Genomic DNA, 18238 nt, shown 5'->3' with positions numbered 1-18238 from the left:
CCTTTTGTTAGAATCAAATAAGGAACCGGGCTGGTGCAAATAGGGGGTGGGTCACAAACAACAGGGAGCCAGATAAATTTATGAAAGTTTTTAATTCTATCAGATGAAAATATATGTGAATGAACTTATCACAATACAAGTTGGTAAAAAAATACCTAATTAAAATACCTCAATTCTGCTGAAATTCTACTATTGAACACGTTGTAACTGAGTATAATACAACTGATGTTTTATAGTCACAATTCTGTAATAGCCCACTTCGGAAAATACCATAATAATCTTTGTTTGTCCCCCCAAATTTTGAATAAGCATTGTTTCCAGTTTCTCTTGGGACTTAAAATGGTCCCAAGAGAAAACAAAAACAATGCCTATTGAAAAATTGGCATTTTCCAAAGTGTCCTATTGTAATTCGGGAGCAATTACAGAATCCAGAGCCACTTAACGATTTTTTTGCTCGCGCTGGTGATGCGATTTTTTCAAATTTTGTCGCGTCGCCAGTGCGCGATGAAAATCACACGTGTAGCCACCATTGAACCGGCGACGCGACAGGTGAAAAAATTGCAAGAAAAAAGAGTTGAAGCTTTCGCAGCAAAATCCCAGAGATAGTCGCCCGTGTAACCACCCTGCAAATTTTTGCCCGCGCTTGGGCCGCGACTGAAGAGTATTTAGCCTATTTAGCCAAGAAAATAAAAGGAGGAATGTTTGTTTATAGTGCCCAGGTCTCTTGAAGTATGCGGTTCGCGCGGCCTTAAATTTGTCGCCAAAATTTGAGACAAGTGTAGCCAGAGAACGCATGTTTTATGAGTCAAATGAGTCAATGAGTCATGAGTCATGAGTCAATGAGACTCACAGTCAATATAGCAATAATTTGTTGATTAAGCCTAAGCCCTCGTTTCAGTGATTAAGCCTAAGCACTCTCTGGAATTTTAGCTTTCATTTTATGGTTTAATTAACTGCACTAACTAGTTGACTCATTGACTCATGACTCATTGACTCATTGACTCATAAATACTTGACACTCAAGTGGTTAAGTCATCGTTAAGGATCCCACAAAGAGTAAGGGATGGAGTCCCCGGTGGCCGGCTTGGTGTGATGTCTCTAAAAAGGCTTAAAGCCCCATTTACACGAGCAATTTTTCCTTGACAAGTTTGCCTTGACAAGGAAAAATTGCTCGTGTTGATGGGGAATAGTGGACAAATTTTCCTTGTCAAAGAAAATCTGGCGTGCTAGCTTTTCCTTGGCAAGGAAAAATTGTCAAGTCAGAAATTTGCTCGTGTCGGACGGACAACAAGGAAAATGTGACAAGGATATTATTGATTTTTAGGTTCGTTTACTTGTCAAGGGAAACTTGCTGATCGTCTACATGAACAAGTAAACTTGTCAAGGAAAAGTTGCTCGTGTAAATGGGGCTTAAAACGTATAAGGCCACCAAAGCAGAAACGCAGGAACAGCCATAAGTCAACTGAAAGAATTCGTCGAGTGCTGCAACATGTGTTTGCCACCGCGGTCCGCAGTCACATAGTGAAATAAGTAGACTTAGAAAATTGAGATAAGAGCTCAGTTGTCACGGTGCTTGCAGGTGTGCAAGCATTTAGCGGGGTGCGGGTGAGGTCAGGTGAGGTCGAAAAAAAAACCACAGCACACCTAATTTTGCACCAGTCCCCACGCGTTAAATAATGACCTGTCCCCAAGGTCATCAAGGAGATTGCTAAAATGGAGGCAAATCAGCAACAACAAGCTGTCATCAAACAACAACCAGGTAGCTCACATTTCCGTTCTATTAAGGTCTATGTGGTTTTCCAGGGAAAACTAGGGTCACTGTTAAATGCTGTTTGTTTGTTTGTTTGGGTTTGTTTGATTTAAGGGTCATCAATAATCCGTTTTCACATGTCATTTTTCCACATCAAGAGGTGTAAATTTAAATCTAACTGAAAGCTTCAGGACCAGGTGAATAATCTAACTGCATTTTTGTTTTTATGGTCTCATTCGCTCAGAAGCCCATTAATTAACCTTTTCCAGCAATTTCCGGTAAAGTCAACACATTGAACAGCTGAACTGCGGAGAGAGACCACAAAAGTTGTCACGAAAAAATGTGACATTTGAGTAAATTCCAATCACAAATTGGAATTAAGAACTATGTCATTGGATATTCGATTTAATTTAACCTAACTTCCAATTACAATGGAAAAAAATGGATTGTAAAGCGATGTACGTTTCTTTAGGAATGATTCAGGAATGATTGAAAATAATGCAGGCAATTCCTTCGAAGAGTTACGCAACAATGAACATCATAAATCTTTAGCAAACTGCTTTTTGGAAAACTAAGAAGTTAGTGAAATTCCGGGAATTTTCATTTTGCAAACTTAATAAAATAGTCTTGCTGTGCATTAGTGGAGACATTTTTTGACTGAGTTTACTCTATCTAACGCCAGATGATTTTACTCGTCAATGGTGGACGTCCTATGGCGTTTCCAGTGTGAATGGGTTAAGGTTCTTTAGTTGAAGTTGAAGTGTGTGGGATTTTAATGTATTGCATGAAGAACTGTGTAGTGAAATTTCTGAGATGAAAAGTATCACAGTTGTGGCAAAGAAAAGTTGTCTATCTGAGGTGTTGAAAAAAATATGTATAAACTTTACACAGGTGTTCCTGGACAAATAAACTGGATGCCAGTACCTCAGGCACCTTTAGGGTGTCCCCCTGGTCTGGAGTATTTAACTGCCATTGATCAAGTGGTCATACAACAACAAATTGAGCTTCTGGAAGGTAAAAATTGCTGGCCGTTGGGAAGGCGGTTAGCTTTGCTCTCTAAGTCTTTACTGATTATGTTATCCTCACAGAGTTTTAAAATAAGAAAATGATGGGTGATGTTTGTAAGTACATGCAAAAATTGAATAACTATTTAAGAGAAAAACCTATTGAGCTGAACATTTGATTCATTTTTTTCTCTTAATTGCATTTCAACATAGCTTTTACTGGTTTTGAAACCAACAACAAATTCAAGGTGTGCAATTCCATGGGCCAACAAGTGTACTTTGCTGCTGAAGGTGTGTATTGATGGCAAGTACTGGTAACATTTTTAAGGGCAACAATAATTATTATTTAATTGGTTGATTTTATTTTCTTCTTTAGGTTACTAAGTATAGTGAATCTTTGTAGTTTTCCATTGCTTTGAGACTTCAATGTCGGTGCAACATCATCAGTTTTTGATAAAGGAACTTGGTGAAGTTCAATGATGAATTTGAATGAACATATTGAACATATTGACTATATTTGTTGGAAAATTAGCAAAAATCCAAATATTATGATAAAGTTAAAGCATTTTTTAAGTAAGCCATATCCCTCATTAACATAATTATAGTATTCTCTTATTTGTCCATATCTTATCTACGGCTGTATTCTTTGGGGTAATAATTATGACGCCCCTCTTTCCCCAGTAGTTAAAATTAATTACAAAATACATGTACAGTGTGTAAGACCCTTAAAATTATTGATGATGTTCCTTTAATGGAAAGTTCTCATTACTCCACATTATGCATCCTTACGTTTACTAAAATTCCCTGATATTGTCAAACTTAAGACTTGCCTGCTTTTTATTGATTATAAGTTTCCTACTTTCACCCTGACTCCAGTGTCTGAGCAAGATATAGATATCATACTCTAAGTGCTTCTTCTGATCTAGTTGTAATAGAATTGGTCAGAACTAATTTAAGGAGATTTTGCTTATCTGTTATTGGCACTGGATACTTTTGGAATGACATGCCATTGGAAATTCCCTACAAGCCATCTAAAAATTTGTTCAAAAAGCACTCAAACATTACTATGTTGCTCAGTATTAATAAATTACCATTTGTAAATATTTGTTATAGTGAGTTTTTAATAATATTAGCTTTTTAGAACTTGCGTAAAAATGATTAATATTGCCGAAGGGGCACAATGTTAGTTTACTAGATGTGCCCCTCCCCTTTCCATGTAATTTGACATCATGAACTTAATTATGTTTTGTACTCTGTAATCTCTGTATCTGTATGGCATTTACCCTCAAAACTTGTATATAAGCCGCATCTTTTTGCCGAAATATTGGGCTCAAAATTGTGGCTGTGGCTTATATACGAAACCATTGCTTTCAGAGGGAATAAACTGGCTAGTATGGGGTCACAAATAACACTAAAAACCTTCAGTAAATAGAGATTAAACTTATTCTTTGACGGATCACTTCGACACTGATCTCTCCGACACTGATCTCTCCACCACTTGCAAGGAAATACCATGCTATTCGGAAGAACTTGAGGCATTAAATGGCCGACTGTTTTGTTGCCCTTCATTACTTGCTTGGCAAATTGTTCATAGGGTTGTTAAACTCTTGTTTAGCGACATGTTTTTTTCCGATTGATAGCTTCCAGGCATCTTAAAAACAGGACATACATGCCAGCAGATGTTCTTGTTGTTTTCAGCGTTGCTCTGTCCAGACTTCCTTCTGTAAATGACGGTGGGGTTACTTAAAGCAAAGGTTTTTGTATCGTTGCCCGCGCCTTAATTTTGCTCACATTTCATTGTTTTTATTTCAACTTTGGGCTTTAACAATGAAGACAAGTGTTGTCAGACCCCAATAATTATGGAAATAAAATTATTAAAGAGACGCTTTTAAAATGTATTTTAAGAGTTGAATTAACTTCTTAAGGTCCCTGCAAATTTCTACAAATTTATCATGAACAGAGTGCTTTGCCAGAGTGCTTTTTTCAAGTTTTTATTTTCGTCTCAAAATCATGCTTGAAGTTTGGGGGTGCAGTTAATCTATGAGTGCTGCTTGTACACGAGTTTTTAAGGTGTACCTGTATTTATAATTGTATTTGTGGATTGGAGGAATTTAAATATAAAAAAAATAAAATTAAAAAATAAAAGAAATTAATCAAAGGTGGTGTAGTGATCTTTTGACCATACTGCTCTTTGCATGTGGTTAACCCCAACCAACATTAAGCATTACAGCCTACAAATATCTAGATTGAAAGGAAGAGTAGAATGTGCTTGTACACTTTGAATATTGATCTGGCATGGTGGTGAAAGAGGAAAATCATTTTGGTATCTCAGTGGATATCAGGTGGAGCAACCACATAACCTCCATAAAATCAAACTAAAGTGCCATCTTAAACAGGAAATGCCTGCGATACTTGTTGCTTTTATAATCTAGTTTTGAATGTTTAAATGTCTCAGTTTTTGTGTGGTGTCAGGGCTCCATTTAAACTAGCTCTCCTAAATTGGATTCCTCTGGATAAATATTGAATTAAACTAACCGTAATAAATAAGAAATAAATAAATTTTGTGAGGGCTAACAAAAGGTTGGGTTTCATTGGGATTGCTGAATGTTGAGACTTCTATATTGTTGTGTACTCCCAGGCCATATCAGTTGGTATGATAGACCGCCTGTCACCTCACTGTGACAACAAGACTAAAGAACTTATTATCAGTTACAGTCGTTCTCCTCCACATTTCCAAGTGGCTATTACTGACGACTTTCATATCAACAGCACTACAAGTGACAAGCTATTCAGGGTGATAATTAATAACAACATGGAATGATATTTCCCACATTGTAGTTCAGTTAAAGCGCGCATGCATACCCACGAAAGATCTTGTGGCATACTTCTGCACATTCATTTGATCATTGCTGGACTATGCATGTCCCGTTTTTCATTATTCTTTGCCAAAGTATTTACAAGCAGACCAAGAAAGGGTCCAACTTGCATATTTCCTGGTATTTCTTATGAGGAGGCTCTTGGTAGAGCAGGAATAGTTTCCTTTTGTGTTCAACAGAATGTAATCACAAAACAGCTTTTTGATTCTATATGTAAGAATGAGAATAAGAAACTGCATAATTTGCTGTTGAGTCAACCATACATTTTGAGAAGACATAGGAAGTTCGCAGTTTGGTTTGTTCGAACCAAGAGATTTGAAGAGATTTGAATAATTCAAATTTTTTTTTTATTTTGATATAACCTAGAATTTGTTTAGAAGTAATTGTAATATTTTTGTGGGAGGAGCGGTGGCTTCATGGTTAGAGTGCTCGACTCCGGATTGAGTGGTCCGGGTTCGGGTCCTGGCTGGGGACATTGTGTTGTGTTCTTGGGCAAGACACTTTACTCTCATGGTGCCTCTCTCCACCCAGGTGTATAAATAGGTACTGGCAAAATGCTGGGGGTAACCCTGCAATGGACTAGCATCCCATCCAGGGGGAGTCGAAATACTCCTAGTCACTTTGTGCTAATGAAACCGGGGATAAGTGCTGGCCTGATGGGCCTTCTGGCTCGTAAGCAGAGACTTTACTTTTACTTTACTTTAATTGTAATATTTTAAATTATTTTGTAAGAGTTACACAATTCTGTAATTTTTAACTGCAATGAAACTTTGTTGTAGTTTGTTTGTTTGTTATTGGTCCCTTCTTTTTTTGTTATGAACCTCTTGTTTGGACTCTACACTCCAACTTTTGGGATCTACTTTGCTTTGAAAAATGTCAAAGTTTATGTAGTATACTTGTACCGTATGTTTTGTCAAGTTTATGTACAAGTCTCAAAATCTTAGCTACAGGGATCGTTTCATTTGCCCCAGTATTATTTTTACGTTTAAATTACTGGCTTCAGTATTTTGATTTTATATTTGTTCTTTAAGTCTGGCCTGGTTAAGCTTAATATTAAAACTATATGTATCTTCCTGTCTGTTCTAGTAGATCTCATTGTGGTACCATGAGAAGTATTTCTTAACTGACTTAAATTTTAGAACAAATTGATTAAGTGATTTTTCTTCAACCTATGGTATGCTATACCAAAAAAATTTGTAGCATAGAGCTAACTTTAAATCTTCTATGTTTGTGTTGAGTTTGCATTTCAGGACTCATTAATCAGTTGTGAATTTTTAGACACTGACTGTTGTACTCGTCAATTTTGTGGTCCTGGTCGTCCATTTGAGATGAGAGTCTTTGACAATTATCAAAGGGAAGTGATTCATCTATCACGACCATTGCGCTGCCAGTGTTGCTGTTGCCCTTGTTGTCTTCAGGAAATTGAAGTGCAGTCACCTCCAGGAACACTTATTGGTTATGTGGAGCAAAAGTGAGCCCTTAAATCAAAGTTTTGTTGCTATTGTTTGGAAGAGGGAGGAAAGTGAGTCTAATCCTGAGTTCTTAATTTAAGGTTACGGTAGACCTTCACAGGCAAAAGTTTTGCATTTTTTTTAATCTCATTGTAATCAATACTACTTTTATTCCAGAATGTTTTAAAAACAAAACGCGAGTTATGAACGGAAACATATTTTTGATGGGTGTCTTAACGCAAAGGTATTTGGTCACGTTTTCCGCGGGAACTGAATTAACCCTGGTCTTGAATTAACCAGTATCAAAAATAGCATAATACTCTTTGTTTGTCACTCCAAAATGTCGCATGAGCGTTGTGTCAAGTTTCTCTTGGGACCATTGTAAGTCCCAAGAGAAAATAAAAACAATGCTTACGCAAAATTTTGGAGGGACAAACAAAGAGTATTATGGTATTTTTGATACTGGCTAATCTCAAGTCTCGTTTTTTCATCATAAACATGTCGAATTTTTTCACACATTCTCGTTGGTTTACTCCTTGGGAATGACTTTTTAATGGCATAGGATAAAACCTAAAAAGAAGCATGGCCGTAAAAAAAGATGAAAAGTAGAAATAATATCATTTTGCGATTCGTCTGAAGGGACTCTGCAGGACATCTCTTGTGTTCCCATTGGCTCTTGTTCAGATAAAGTGAAAAAGAAAATATATTACCCGGAAAGTGCATTTCATAACCTTTCAATAGATGTATAGTTTTAAAGCTGTTGTGCCTAACAAAGCGTGCTAACACAGTTTCGCAAAGGACACCCGTGAAGGCCGTCTACGTATACCGTAACCTTAAGAGAGGAATGCACACTCCCTACTCACTTTCCACACTCAAATACCAAGTTAACATGCCAACCCAACATGTATGTGTAGATGACAGTATTAAAAAAATGTTTCTGTTGACAAACAGGTGGACTTTGTGGAAAGCCAAGTTTGAAATCCAAGATGCTCAGCGTGTGCACATTATGACCATCAATGGGCCTTGCTGTCCTTGTAGCTGTGGATCAGACGTAGAATTTCCTGTAAGTCTCTAACATGAAGATCAGCATGAAGGGATTTAGATGGGGTTAGGATTGGGGGAGTGCCCTGGATAGAGGCCATAAGGTTGGAGTCTTATTCATTGATTTCTGCAAAGCTTTTGATTGTGTGGACCACATTATCCTTGCTGAGAAACTCAAGGCTGTTGGTTTGGCAGGTGATATGTGGAAATGGATCAATGATTATCTCTCCAACCGTATGCAAGGGACTAGTGTAAATACATGTAAGTCTAGATCTGATAGAAACCCCATTGGAGTTGGGGTCCCTCAGGGGTCCTTGCTGGGACCAAGACTGTTTGCATCTTATGTTAATGACCTCCTTGACTCTATTGCCAGTGGAGAAGTCTATATGTATACAGACGACACCAAAATATATGTGGTAGGGAATACTGTTGATGACATAACAACAGTATTACAGGCTGTCTTAGACCAGGTTAATTCCTGGTGCCTTAGTAACAGATTGATTTTACATGAAGGTAAATCCGAAGCAATGGTCTTAAGTACCACCCCCTTCTTAGGTCCCTTGAAACATCTGAAGTGGGGTGAGGACACCATTCTGTATGTGTTTTCCACCAATTGCCTTGGGGTTACAATCGATGACAAACTCTCATGGTCTCAACATATTGCATTGGCTCAATCTGCATTGAATGCCATAGTCAAAATGTTGAGACGTATAAATTTTCTATCTACATCTATCTTGGAGACATTTTACTATAAGATAGTAATTCCAAGTGTTCTATATGGAATTGTGATCTGGGGGTCTGGACTCAAGCTTAAAGATCTAGAAATGATTCACATCAGAGCTGCTAGGCTAATTCACAAGCTACCAAATAGTTTTAAGGATAGTGACATACTTTCTAAGGTTGGCTGGATGCCTCTAGAGTATTTTTATAAGTTCCGCATCTTAACTATTACATATAATGCTTATTATAATTTAGGGTTACAGGAAATTAATGCTTTGGTAACCAAAAACTCTAACAGTTATAACCTAAGGAAATCCTTGAATGTTGTACTCAGTAGGCCCAAAACCGAATTGGGTCGTAGGTCTTTTGTTCACAGATCTGCCATAGCATGGAATGCACTACCAGATAATCTTAAAGATTCTCCAAGTTCATCTCCTTTAAACATAACTTAAAACAATCCAAGCAAATTATCGTGAATATTAATTTCGGGAAGGGAGGTAATGTTATACATAACTTCAAAAACTCATTAATAATTCATGAAGGAAATACAAAAGAAATTAATGTTTAATGAGTGTCTTTATATCTGATAAAAACACGGTTGAATTTTACGTCCAATTTTTTTGGCCAAAATAACTTAAACTCTAAATATTACTGCGAGAATGGATAGATGTACAGTAAAGCTTTTGAAGCCGTTCAATAAATTCGCAATTCATGTTTTATCAAGTCCTAAAACACTCGGCTGCGCCTCGTGTTTTAAACTTGATAAAACACTCCGGCTCATTTATTAAACATTACATGAAACCAGATTTTCATTATTACTAAAAATTCTTATTGGTTTACTTAATTTATTTAATTTATAAATTGTATCATATTTGTATTTTATTTAATTTTAGATTTAATTAGTTTAGGCAGGTCCACATCAGCAGTAAAGTTGCGAAAAATTTTAACCTATGTTATCAAATAAAGTTATGTAGGTATGTATGTATGGTTCGACGTTCTTTCATACAGTATGATTTATAAGATTTGGACATTTACCTCTTTCAGAGTTAATAATTTTGTTGTCCTAGCATGATACCAATCTTTCCACACAGTATGCTACATTGTACTAGTTACCTAACCTAGTAATATCAACTGAGGTCACACGATCTTCTGATTTGTAGTGTTAGGTCTCATGCATAAAAATCGTACTGTAAATTTAAGGAGACCAGCGATTGGTTATTTTCAACTAAGAAGGGTTTATGTTCTTGAAAGAATGACACACTTCTTAATCAGACACCAGGATGCCAAAATAAATTTAGTCACCTTATTTCATGAAGTTTTCGTGACACTTTAATTTCGCGATTTTTTTTGAATATCGAAATTAAAGTGACGCGAATAATAAGTGTCGCGAACAAAACATGACGCGAAAATTAATGGTATAAATATACGTCAATAGCTAATAATGAAGAAAGGACGAGTTTATTAACATTAAAAAGTTGACAAAATCACGTTTTTATCTATTCTGAGGCAATTGCAACTCTTTATACCAAGACATTTACAATCGAGGATAGAGGCGAAATCATTCGAGTCTTGATGTATTCTTCATTTCTTGGTTTTTACCTCAGTGATTCATGATTTTTAAAAGCGATTTTGCACATTCCCTGGATAGGAAGTAATTAATTCATGCTTTCCTCAGTGTCGTTGTCAGTCATCATTCCCGAGGTTTTAAAACAAAGATTCGTGATTCTTAAAAGATTTTAAAATATGATTCACGATTTCGCTTCCATTCCGAAATTTACGCAAACGACTCTGGAGATCATGGTCAATTGATTAACTAACAAGTGTAAAATTCTTGAGGAAATGGTTAGAACATATAGACCCGTCGCTGTATCTCTTGTTGTAAATTTTGACGTTATTGTAAATGAAGTTGTTCTTTTTGCTTTATGGATAAGTTAAATTCCTTTAAATAGCGCCTTACGTACTAAAGATCGCGAAATTAGAGTGATTCATAGTACAAGAATTTCGCAAAATCGCGAAATTTAAGTGTCGCGAAATACGCGCATCGCAAAATCGCGAAATTAACGTGTCGCGAAAATTTCATGTAATAAGGTACTAAAACAAGTTTGTTGCACTGAATGGGAGCCTTTCATTTGTGTTCACACTTTGGAAGTAACATGCAATGAAACTCACTTGTAGCATTAAACATCCCCTCCCCCAGAACATTGTTTTGGTGCAAAAATAAAATCACTTTATTTATCCACAGTATTCTCATCGGTTACATTGGGTACTAATAAAAATACTAGTTATAAAAATTCGTAATATAAGCTAACTAAAACTACAATAGATTAAGTAATCTGCTTTACATGAGAGCCGTGTTTAACTAAGCAGTTACATTAAGAGAAGCCGCTGCAGCCAGTATGAAAAGATGCAAGAGATCCGGCCCGCCGCAAGTGAGTTAGTAAACTGTTCTATAACACCGCACCACTATATCTGAGACTCTTCTTCAGAAAGTTGGTGCGGGAAGGGGGACAGCAAGTTTATTTTCAGTGTTGTGAAAAGAATAGACAGTAATGCTACGCTCGACAAATCTAGATCGAAGATAATCAGGAGCGAGCCCATTTAGAGATTTATACCCCATGCAAGCTTTTTGTATCCGGTGCTGTGATTCAAGCTTTCTCCAATTCAACATTTGAAAAAGGTATTCAGTAGTGGTGTCAAAGGCGGCGGAGGTCAGGACTCTAGCAGCACGGTTTTCGTAACTGTTGAAGTTTATTGGCAAGAGTCTTTTTATTACAGTTACCCCAGACAACGTTACAGTAATCGAAATGAGGTTTCACCAGAGAATTGTAAATGAATTGCAGCGATCTGTGAGGAAGAAAAGGTTGAATTCGCTTCAGGTCCCTAATACCAGAAGCAATCTTTAAGCTTAGATAGATTTTCGATGTCGACATTCCAAGTCCGATTTTCGTCGATATAAACACCAAGATATTTGGTGCTGGGCACCTGGCTTATCTGGGTTCGGTCAATGTTTAGAGTGGGGTGGGGAAACGATCTCAGTCTTTGCCGAGAACCAAATAACATAAATTCAGTTTTAAATTTATTTACTGTAATCTTATTAGATTGTTGTGTTTAAATATTAATATTATGCTATTTACATGTTACTCAGGTCAGCTCGGCTGATGGAAGCAGTCAAATTGGAATGGTATCCAAGCACTGGACAGGATTTGTACGAGAAATGTTTACAGATGCTGAAAACTTTGGGATTACTTGTAAGCAGTTTTGAAGTAAAACAATTCATGGGTGTTGGAAAGGCCTTTAAAAAATAATATAGGAAAAATTCTTTTTCTGAAACACCATCTCTTGTACCGGAGAAATTGAAATTTTTGTTTGGGCTTGGAGGTATGCAGCTGGGACCCACGCTTAAGTGGGACTCGAGCCTACGGAGATTCAAATGCGATTTCCGTTTTTGCAGGGCAACAAAAGACCAAATTCGATAATTGAAACGTAAATCCGTAAACTACTGTTTTGTTTGTTTGCTTGTTTCTTGAGATCCTTGATATACGGGTAATATAACATGACAAGGCCGGTTAGAAGTGCCATAAGCTACATGTAGTAACCTTTAAAGAGGAAATGACTTAAAGTAAAGGCCAACCTGTGGCTTCGTGGTGGCTCTCTAGAATTCCTGACTCATTAAAAAATATTTGATTAATTTACATTTTTTTGTTGTTGTTACTATGGATACCCGAATTGACGTTGTTCTTGTCGCTATTTTTACTGATATGTTTGTTTTCAAACCAGTCCCTTTAGATTTGGATGTCAAGTTCAAAGCCATTCTAATGGGCGCCTGTTTTCTCATTGTAAGTATTGTCCTGTCACTTTAAAGGTATTGGTGACTTAAATATTGCACTATCTCTTTATCCTAGCGGGGCAGTGTGACGGTATGTTAGCATAACTCGAAGATTAAAAATCGTCCTTCTATTAAATGACACCGAAAAATAATGCTTCAGTTTCAATGCTAGTGGCAACACATTTGGTTTAATTGTTTTTTTTGTAGCAAGAGGCGTGAGACTAAAGATGAAGAGGATGGAAAAGAATTAGCAACTTGAAAAACCAGCTGAATTTTTTTTTCAAAATTGTGTGCTGCTTTTTTCAAAAAGTCGACAAAAGGCGAATCAAATTACTATAGGTATCTTGTCCTGCAAAAATTCAGTTTTCTAACCTCAATCCCCCTCTTGTAGGGGCAGTGTCCCAGACGTTGTACCGTTTTTAGGTCAAAATTGCGGACAATTCGTAAATTGGACTTTCTCCAAATATTTCTGGCACCCCGTAAAGACCACGAAGAAGTTGTAGACCGAATGCAAAAATGGCCGAAAATCAATTCATCTTTTACCTTTCTGCAACCCTAACCTTTAGCTTTAAAACGAGATTAGGCGGGCTAATTTGCACAAAGATAAAATAATTATTTATTGTGGGCCATTTAAGTTTAGATAGCCTTAAGTCCCCTGTGGGATAGATAGGCGACGACTGTAAACTTGTGTATAACCGTGTTCTCGCTTTTGTGAAATTGTACTGATGATATTGAATATCTCCTGTCTTTTTCAGGATTATATGTTCTTTGAACATTCCAACTGATAACCTGGCGTTGTTATGAGCTGAAATGGAGTTGACTCGGCCTTACTGGAGCAGTGACCTGATGGTTTTAATATACAAACATAATCCAAGTATATAACAATATAATAATCTCAGCATCCATAGGTAGTCAGGTAGTACAACATCTTCAGGCGACTTCAGGATTGGATTGCTTGTGTATTCTCGAACGTTGGGGATTTTGTTACTCATATTTCATTCTTAGTTTCTTTCGTAGACACGAGTGGTCCACGTGCTCTTAAATTCAACACAAAAGAGCAAAGAGGTCTGTGACGTTCTTTAAACATCAAAGAAAGTACGATTTTCCCTTTAATAGAGGTTTTGCACGGCAGCCATGTTGCATGACAGGAACAATGGATTCTTTCTCCTATTGGAACAACTGTTTTTTCTAATGCAAAACGTTTTCATTGTCCCTGCCGTGCAACAAGGCTGCCGTGCAACAAGGCTGCCGTGCAAAACCTCTATAGGTGGCTTTCACGTTATGTCATCGCCGCCATGTTGGTTGTCGAAACAGAAGATGTCTCATTGGCTCGGGCCACTCCTTTTGTTCGTCCACCAGCAATTTTGCATTACATCATTGTTATCTGTGTCTCTAGGGATTGGTTTCAAACTACCTACATGACTTTCGTATGTAGCCATCAGTGCAACATGACTTGGCGACTGTTGACTTAACACGACGTCGTTTGTTAGGGTATGTTATGTTTGTTCATGCGTCGTGCGTCAAGTCACGGTAAAAGCTAGCAGCATGCGAAAGTCGTGAGCAACGTCGACGAGTACAAGAACGCCACAGAACTCTAGGTTTAATAAAACAAAAACAGCTCTGCGCGCTTCGTGCATGCATTTTACATTTTGTTACCCGATTTATTTGCCGTCAGGCCATCCCCTTTTTTTTCTCCGTTTCGCGTCGTCCGACCGACCCAAATTTTGGTCATTTTCCAAAAAAAAAAAAAAAAATAGTTAACGACGCAACATTTCCGCCATATTGAGTTTAGGTTCACGTCTTGTTGTTTTCCTGGCTCCACAGCTACGATGCCGGGGTACCAGACCTCCGATTCCGAGAATGCTTATGATTTATTTATTTATTTTTTCAATCCGACCGACCGACTCAATATCAGGAAACGCATTCGACGGTAAACAAAAAAAAAAAAGGGATGGCCTCGACATCCTCAAATCAGTGCCTTAAAATTGCCAAATCTAATGTTTTGTCAACGCTTATTTTTTCACTTTTTTCTTTCATTTCAGTTTTAGAACTTGTGGCACACATTTTTCTTGCAAAACGAGTTGTAGTAATGGGAAATTCTTCGCATTAACGAGAAATTTTAAATCAGTGTTATTCTCGTTCTTGCCGGGGTCCCTCGTTGCTTAATTAAAGCCGCTAATTTGTGCTTCTTTTTTATAGTCATTAGAGAGTGACAATCTGTTTAGCAGTATCCACGGCGAACATGATTTGCAATATTTAGGGAAGTTCAATTCTATCTTACGTTATTTCTTAGGGCCTAGGGATTATTAGGGCTTATTACACAGGACTGTAGTTTCAATCCAAGACCTGATGAAGTCTAATGGAAAATTCTTTTGGTGTGTGAGAGTGAAATGTGATATTCGAAATGTAACTTTTCAACTTATTTATAGGCGTCTCTTATTTATGGGGCAAGAACACTTGAAGTTATTAAACAAATGTACTTTTTTCCCAGCGTATTGAACCGCGGTCATCATTATATATTTGTAGAACATAAAAATAGGATTACTGTTGGCTGCTAATGAAGAAAAATGAAGATTTACAGTTACACTTTACGGAATTTGGCTATTTTTAATCCTATATTTGGTGAAAACAAACCGATCGAAATTTATTTCAAGCTTTTGCATAAAATACTTGTTTACCGTGGCCAGTAAGGACAAAACGGAATCACACATCGAGGCCGTACCCCTGAAAAGGTTGCATACCAGGTTAGGAAGCCTATACGGACAGTGGATACGCGGATACGCAGTCGCTTTCCAAGTTCCCCTTTTCCTCTCTGAAGCGTCAAAGAAAAGGTTCTTTTTTTTATGAGAGAAAGAGATTGATGTAAGGGTTTTTCTCGCTCTTACCCTAGAGTTGACAGCGCAGAACAATGGGCCCAGAATTCAATCCCAGTTAGAGTAATGTTCTAAGAATAAAAAGAAAGGAAAAATTCGATAAAATTCACGGACGTCTTACTGGGAAATTGCTTCTTTCGGTAGTATTATTTGTTTTGAGATTTGACGATAAACCCTAAGCCTAGTTTTACTAAGTAAAAAAATAAAAACCCGAAAGCTCTTTTTACAAGAGTGGAACGTAAGGTCCGGTTCAAAAGTCGAACTTTCCATGTGCCGAATCTAATGCGCTCATTTACATTAGATTTGGCACATGAAAAGTTCGACATTTGAATGGGATCTAAGACCTTCCAATTACCAACGTTGTGGGACAAACTATGGCAAATCGCGTACGTTATCTTCAAAAATTAAATAACTAGACAAGCGGATCGTGCGGGCTACCGATAGAAAGGCTTATTCGGAAAACGTTGCCCGCGATTTGCCAATTACTGGTTTTTCCGGCGCATTTTCGCTTCATTTTCGCAAAATACGTATCACACAATTCTTTGTTTTCACGTGACGTCATCAAAACCCCTTTTGAGATTTTAGTTTAGTTAGTTATTAGAACAGCTGAAGACTTGTCTTTTCACATATTTTCAGTTTGATAGGGTTTTTCGTCTTGTGATAAAGCAAGGTTGAATTTCTAAGGTTTTGCGTGACACGATATAAAAATTGCGGTCGAGAATGCTATCACGTAGGTTAGAAAAGTGACTTATCCGCTGAGATTTTGCATTCTGAACAGTCCTTGTACGAGAAAAAGGTTGTATGAGAATAAGTACTCACATAGATGTTTATGAGCCCTCAGAAGACCACCACTGGATTTTTTATAGCAAAACTCGATGACATATGTTTTTGTCAGCTTCCGGCCGCCATATTTGTGCCCGGCGGGTCTAAAACACAGGTCATATTCCACAGGTCACTCGCTGAAGGTCATTGTTTTATGTTTTGGAAAGTAACCAAAACCCTCAATTTGGCTAATCCTAGGCCTAAGGTTGGTTTTTAGGCCTAGGGTTACCCAAATTGAGGGTTTTGGGTTACTTTCAGAGGTGAAACTATGACCTGCAACGAGTGACCTGTGTTTCTGACCCGCCGATTTGTGCCCCTGAAAGGGGCACAGACATGGTGTCTCCATACAAAGCCTTATAAATTTGAGTGAAACATTTCTTCGAATATCTCCCGCACGAAACATCGCACAGACCTGAACCTTTGTGAGACTGTTTGAATATTCATCTTCTTTTATCTCGTTGATTCTTGACTTTATTTGTTGAATGGTTTTGATGATGGTGTGACAGTGAAAACCGGCAATTGTTTTCCTTGTATCGATATGTTTCCGTTCAATTAAATTAAATGCTTTTGCATCCGCCCTACTGCGCACGTGATTGACTTAGGGATCAGTTTTCATAATGAACTCTGACCACGAAGTAGGCGAGAACAGCTTGTCTTGCGTTTACGCTATTTTAATCCAGATTTGCGCTGCGTCAGTGACTTATATCAAAAGTCTCTTCGGATCTTGATCAAAGGAAGTTGTTGTGTTTGTTGACCGTCTGGTTTTGCTTGGCTAAACTGCAGAATACCCGGCTACGTATTTACATATGAATGGTATGTATTGTTATGGGATTGTTATATGCTGCGTTCCGGCTTTGGCTTTTTCACCATTTATATATTAATCGTTAGCAGGAGGTTTCTTCTGTATTGTCTCATGGTTCGGACAGTACCTGCAACCTGCGTAGCAAGCGCTGAAAGGGGATAGAAAGACGGAGGCAGATCGTCCTTTCCCGGCCGTTTCAGCGCTTGTTACACACGCACGCTAAGACATTTCCACCCTCTTTCACGGCACAAAAAACGAATTTTGCCAAGTTGAAAAAAACATAATGAGTGAGAACTGAGTTTTAAACGTCGAATTTGAAATTTTCGCCTCGTCTTCTCTAATTCATTTTCCTTTGTTCTGGAGTTCCTTTAAAAGAGTTGTCCTTTTGCCTCGTTTTGCGCCTTTCGACAAGCAGTCCAAAAGGAGGGAATTTGAGTGACGTAAATGTAAACGTTTGCTGCGGTTGATTGTGTGCTTTGTATTCTTACATTGCCTGTTAGGAATACAATTTTGAAGGACCACCCGAAGTTTTGCTTATCATCATCATACTAGAATTTACCGGCGGCAGGAGATTCAGGAGTTAACCGGAATAAATTTTACTTTTTTTTAAGGAAGGAAAATTGGCGCTCCTGTTTTATGACAACGTAATCGAAGCTGTTAATTATCATCGCATAAGCGAGTGACATCAGCCGTCTGTCAAAGATCTTGCAATTTTTCTAATATTATTGTCCTGGTGAAAAGATGTTGTTCATACGTAATGCTGGGATTTAAGTTTAAGCAATTACACTCCTGTTTAATATAAATATTAGTTTAATTTTCTGTTCCGTAGCTGAGACCTACTTCTCAATGTTTTCGTTAACTTGAACTGAAAAGGTTGAAAAGCACATTTTTCCTTGACCTCGGCATGGTAAGCCTACCGAAAGTTACAATTACGCGCACTGACAATTTCTCTAGATCTTCCCATTTTGATTGCTTGTCGTTATGGGTGCATCGTATTTCGCTCGTCCAAAAGTCCCTTTTTTAAAAAGCTTTAGCGACGTTCGTAGCATCTTAGCAAGCGGGAGAGGATTTTT

At 37.6% G+C, this 18238-nt stretch overlaps 1 protein-coding gene across 1 annotated transcript; it reads left to right on the top strand.

Moving 5' to 3' along the window:
* Window positions 1-1367: 1367 nt before the first annotated feature.
* LOC137985108 (phospholipid scramblase 2-like) lies at window positions 1368-15163 on the top strand. Its single transcript, XM_068832595.1, has 8 exons — window positions 1368-1759; window positions 2642-2764; window positions 2968-3045; window positions 6909-7101; window positions 8033-8144; window positions 11988-12090; window positions 12620-12678; window positions 13424-15163. Exons 1-8 carry the CDS (start codon window positions 1714-1716, stop codon window positions 13451-13453), a joined length of 744 nt encoding a protein of 247 aa, XP_068688696.1. The 5' UTR covers window positions 1368-1713; the 3' UTR covers window positions 13454-15163.
* The last annotated feature ends 3075 nt before the right edge of the window (window positions 15164-18238 follow it).

Source organism: Montipora foliosa, chromosome 14, assembly GCF_036669935.1.
Source record: "Montipora foliosa isolate CH-2021 chromosome 14, ASM3666993v2, whole genome shotgun sequence".
Taxonomy (NCBI): domain Eukaryota; kingdom Metazoa; phylum Cnidaria; class Anthozoa; order Scleractinia; family Acroporidae; genus Montipora; species Montipora foliosa.
This window is presented reverse-complemented; position numbering and strand designations above follow the sequence as displayed.

Bases quoted from the DNA above. Each gene is read 5' to 3' on its own strand.
- LOC137985108 (XM_068832595.1), top strand. From the start codon at position 1,714: ATGGAGGCAAATCAGCAACAACAAGCTGTCATCAAACAACAACCAG. The intron at 2,765-2,967 runs GTAAAAATTGCT...ATTTCAACATAG, and splicing joins ACAAATTGAGCTTCTGGAAG to CTTTTACTGGTTTTGAAACC. The intron at 12,091-12,619 runs GTAAGCAGTTTT...TTTTCAAACCAG, and splicing joins TGAAAACTTTGGGATTACTT to TCCCTTTAGATTTGGATGTC.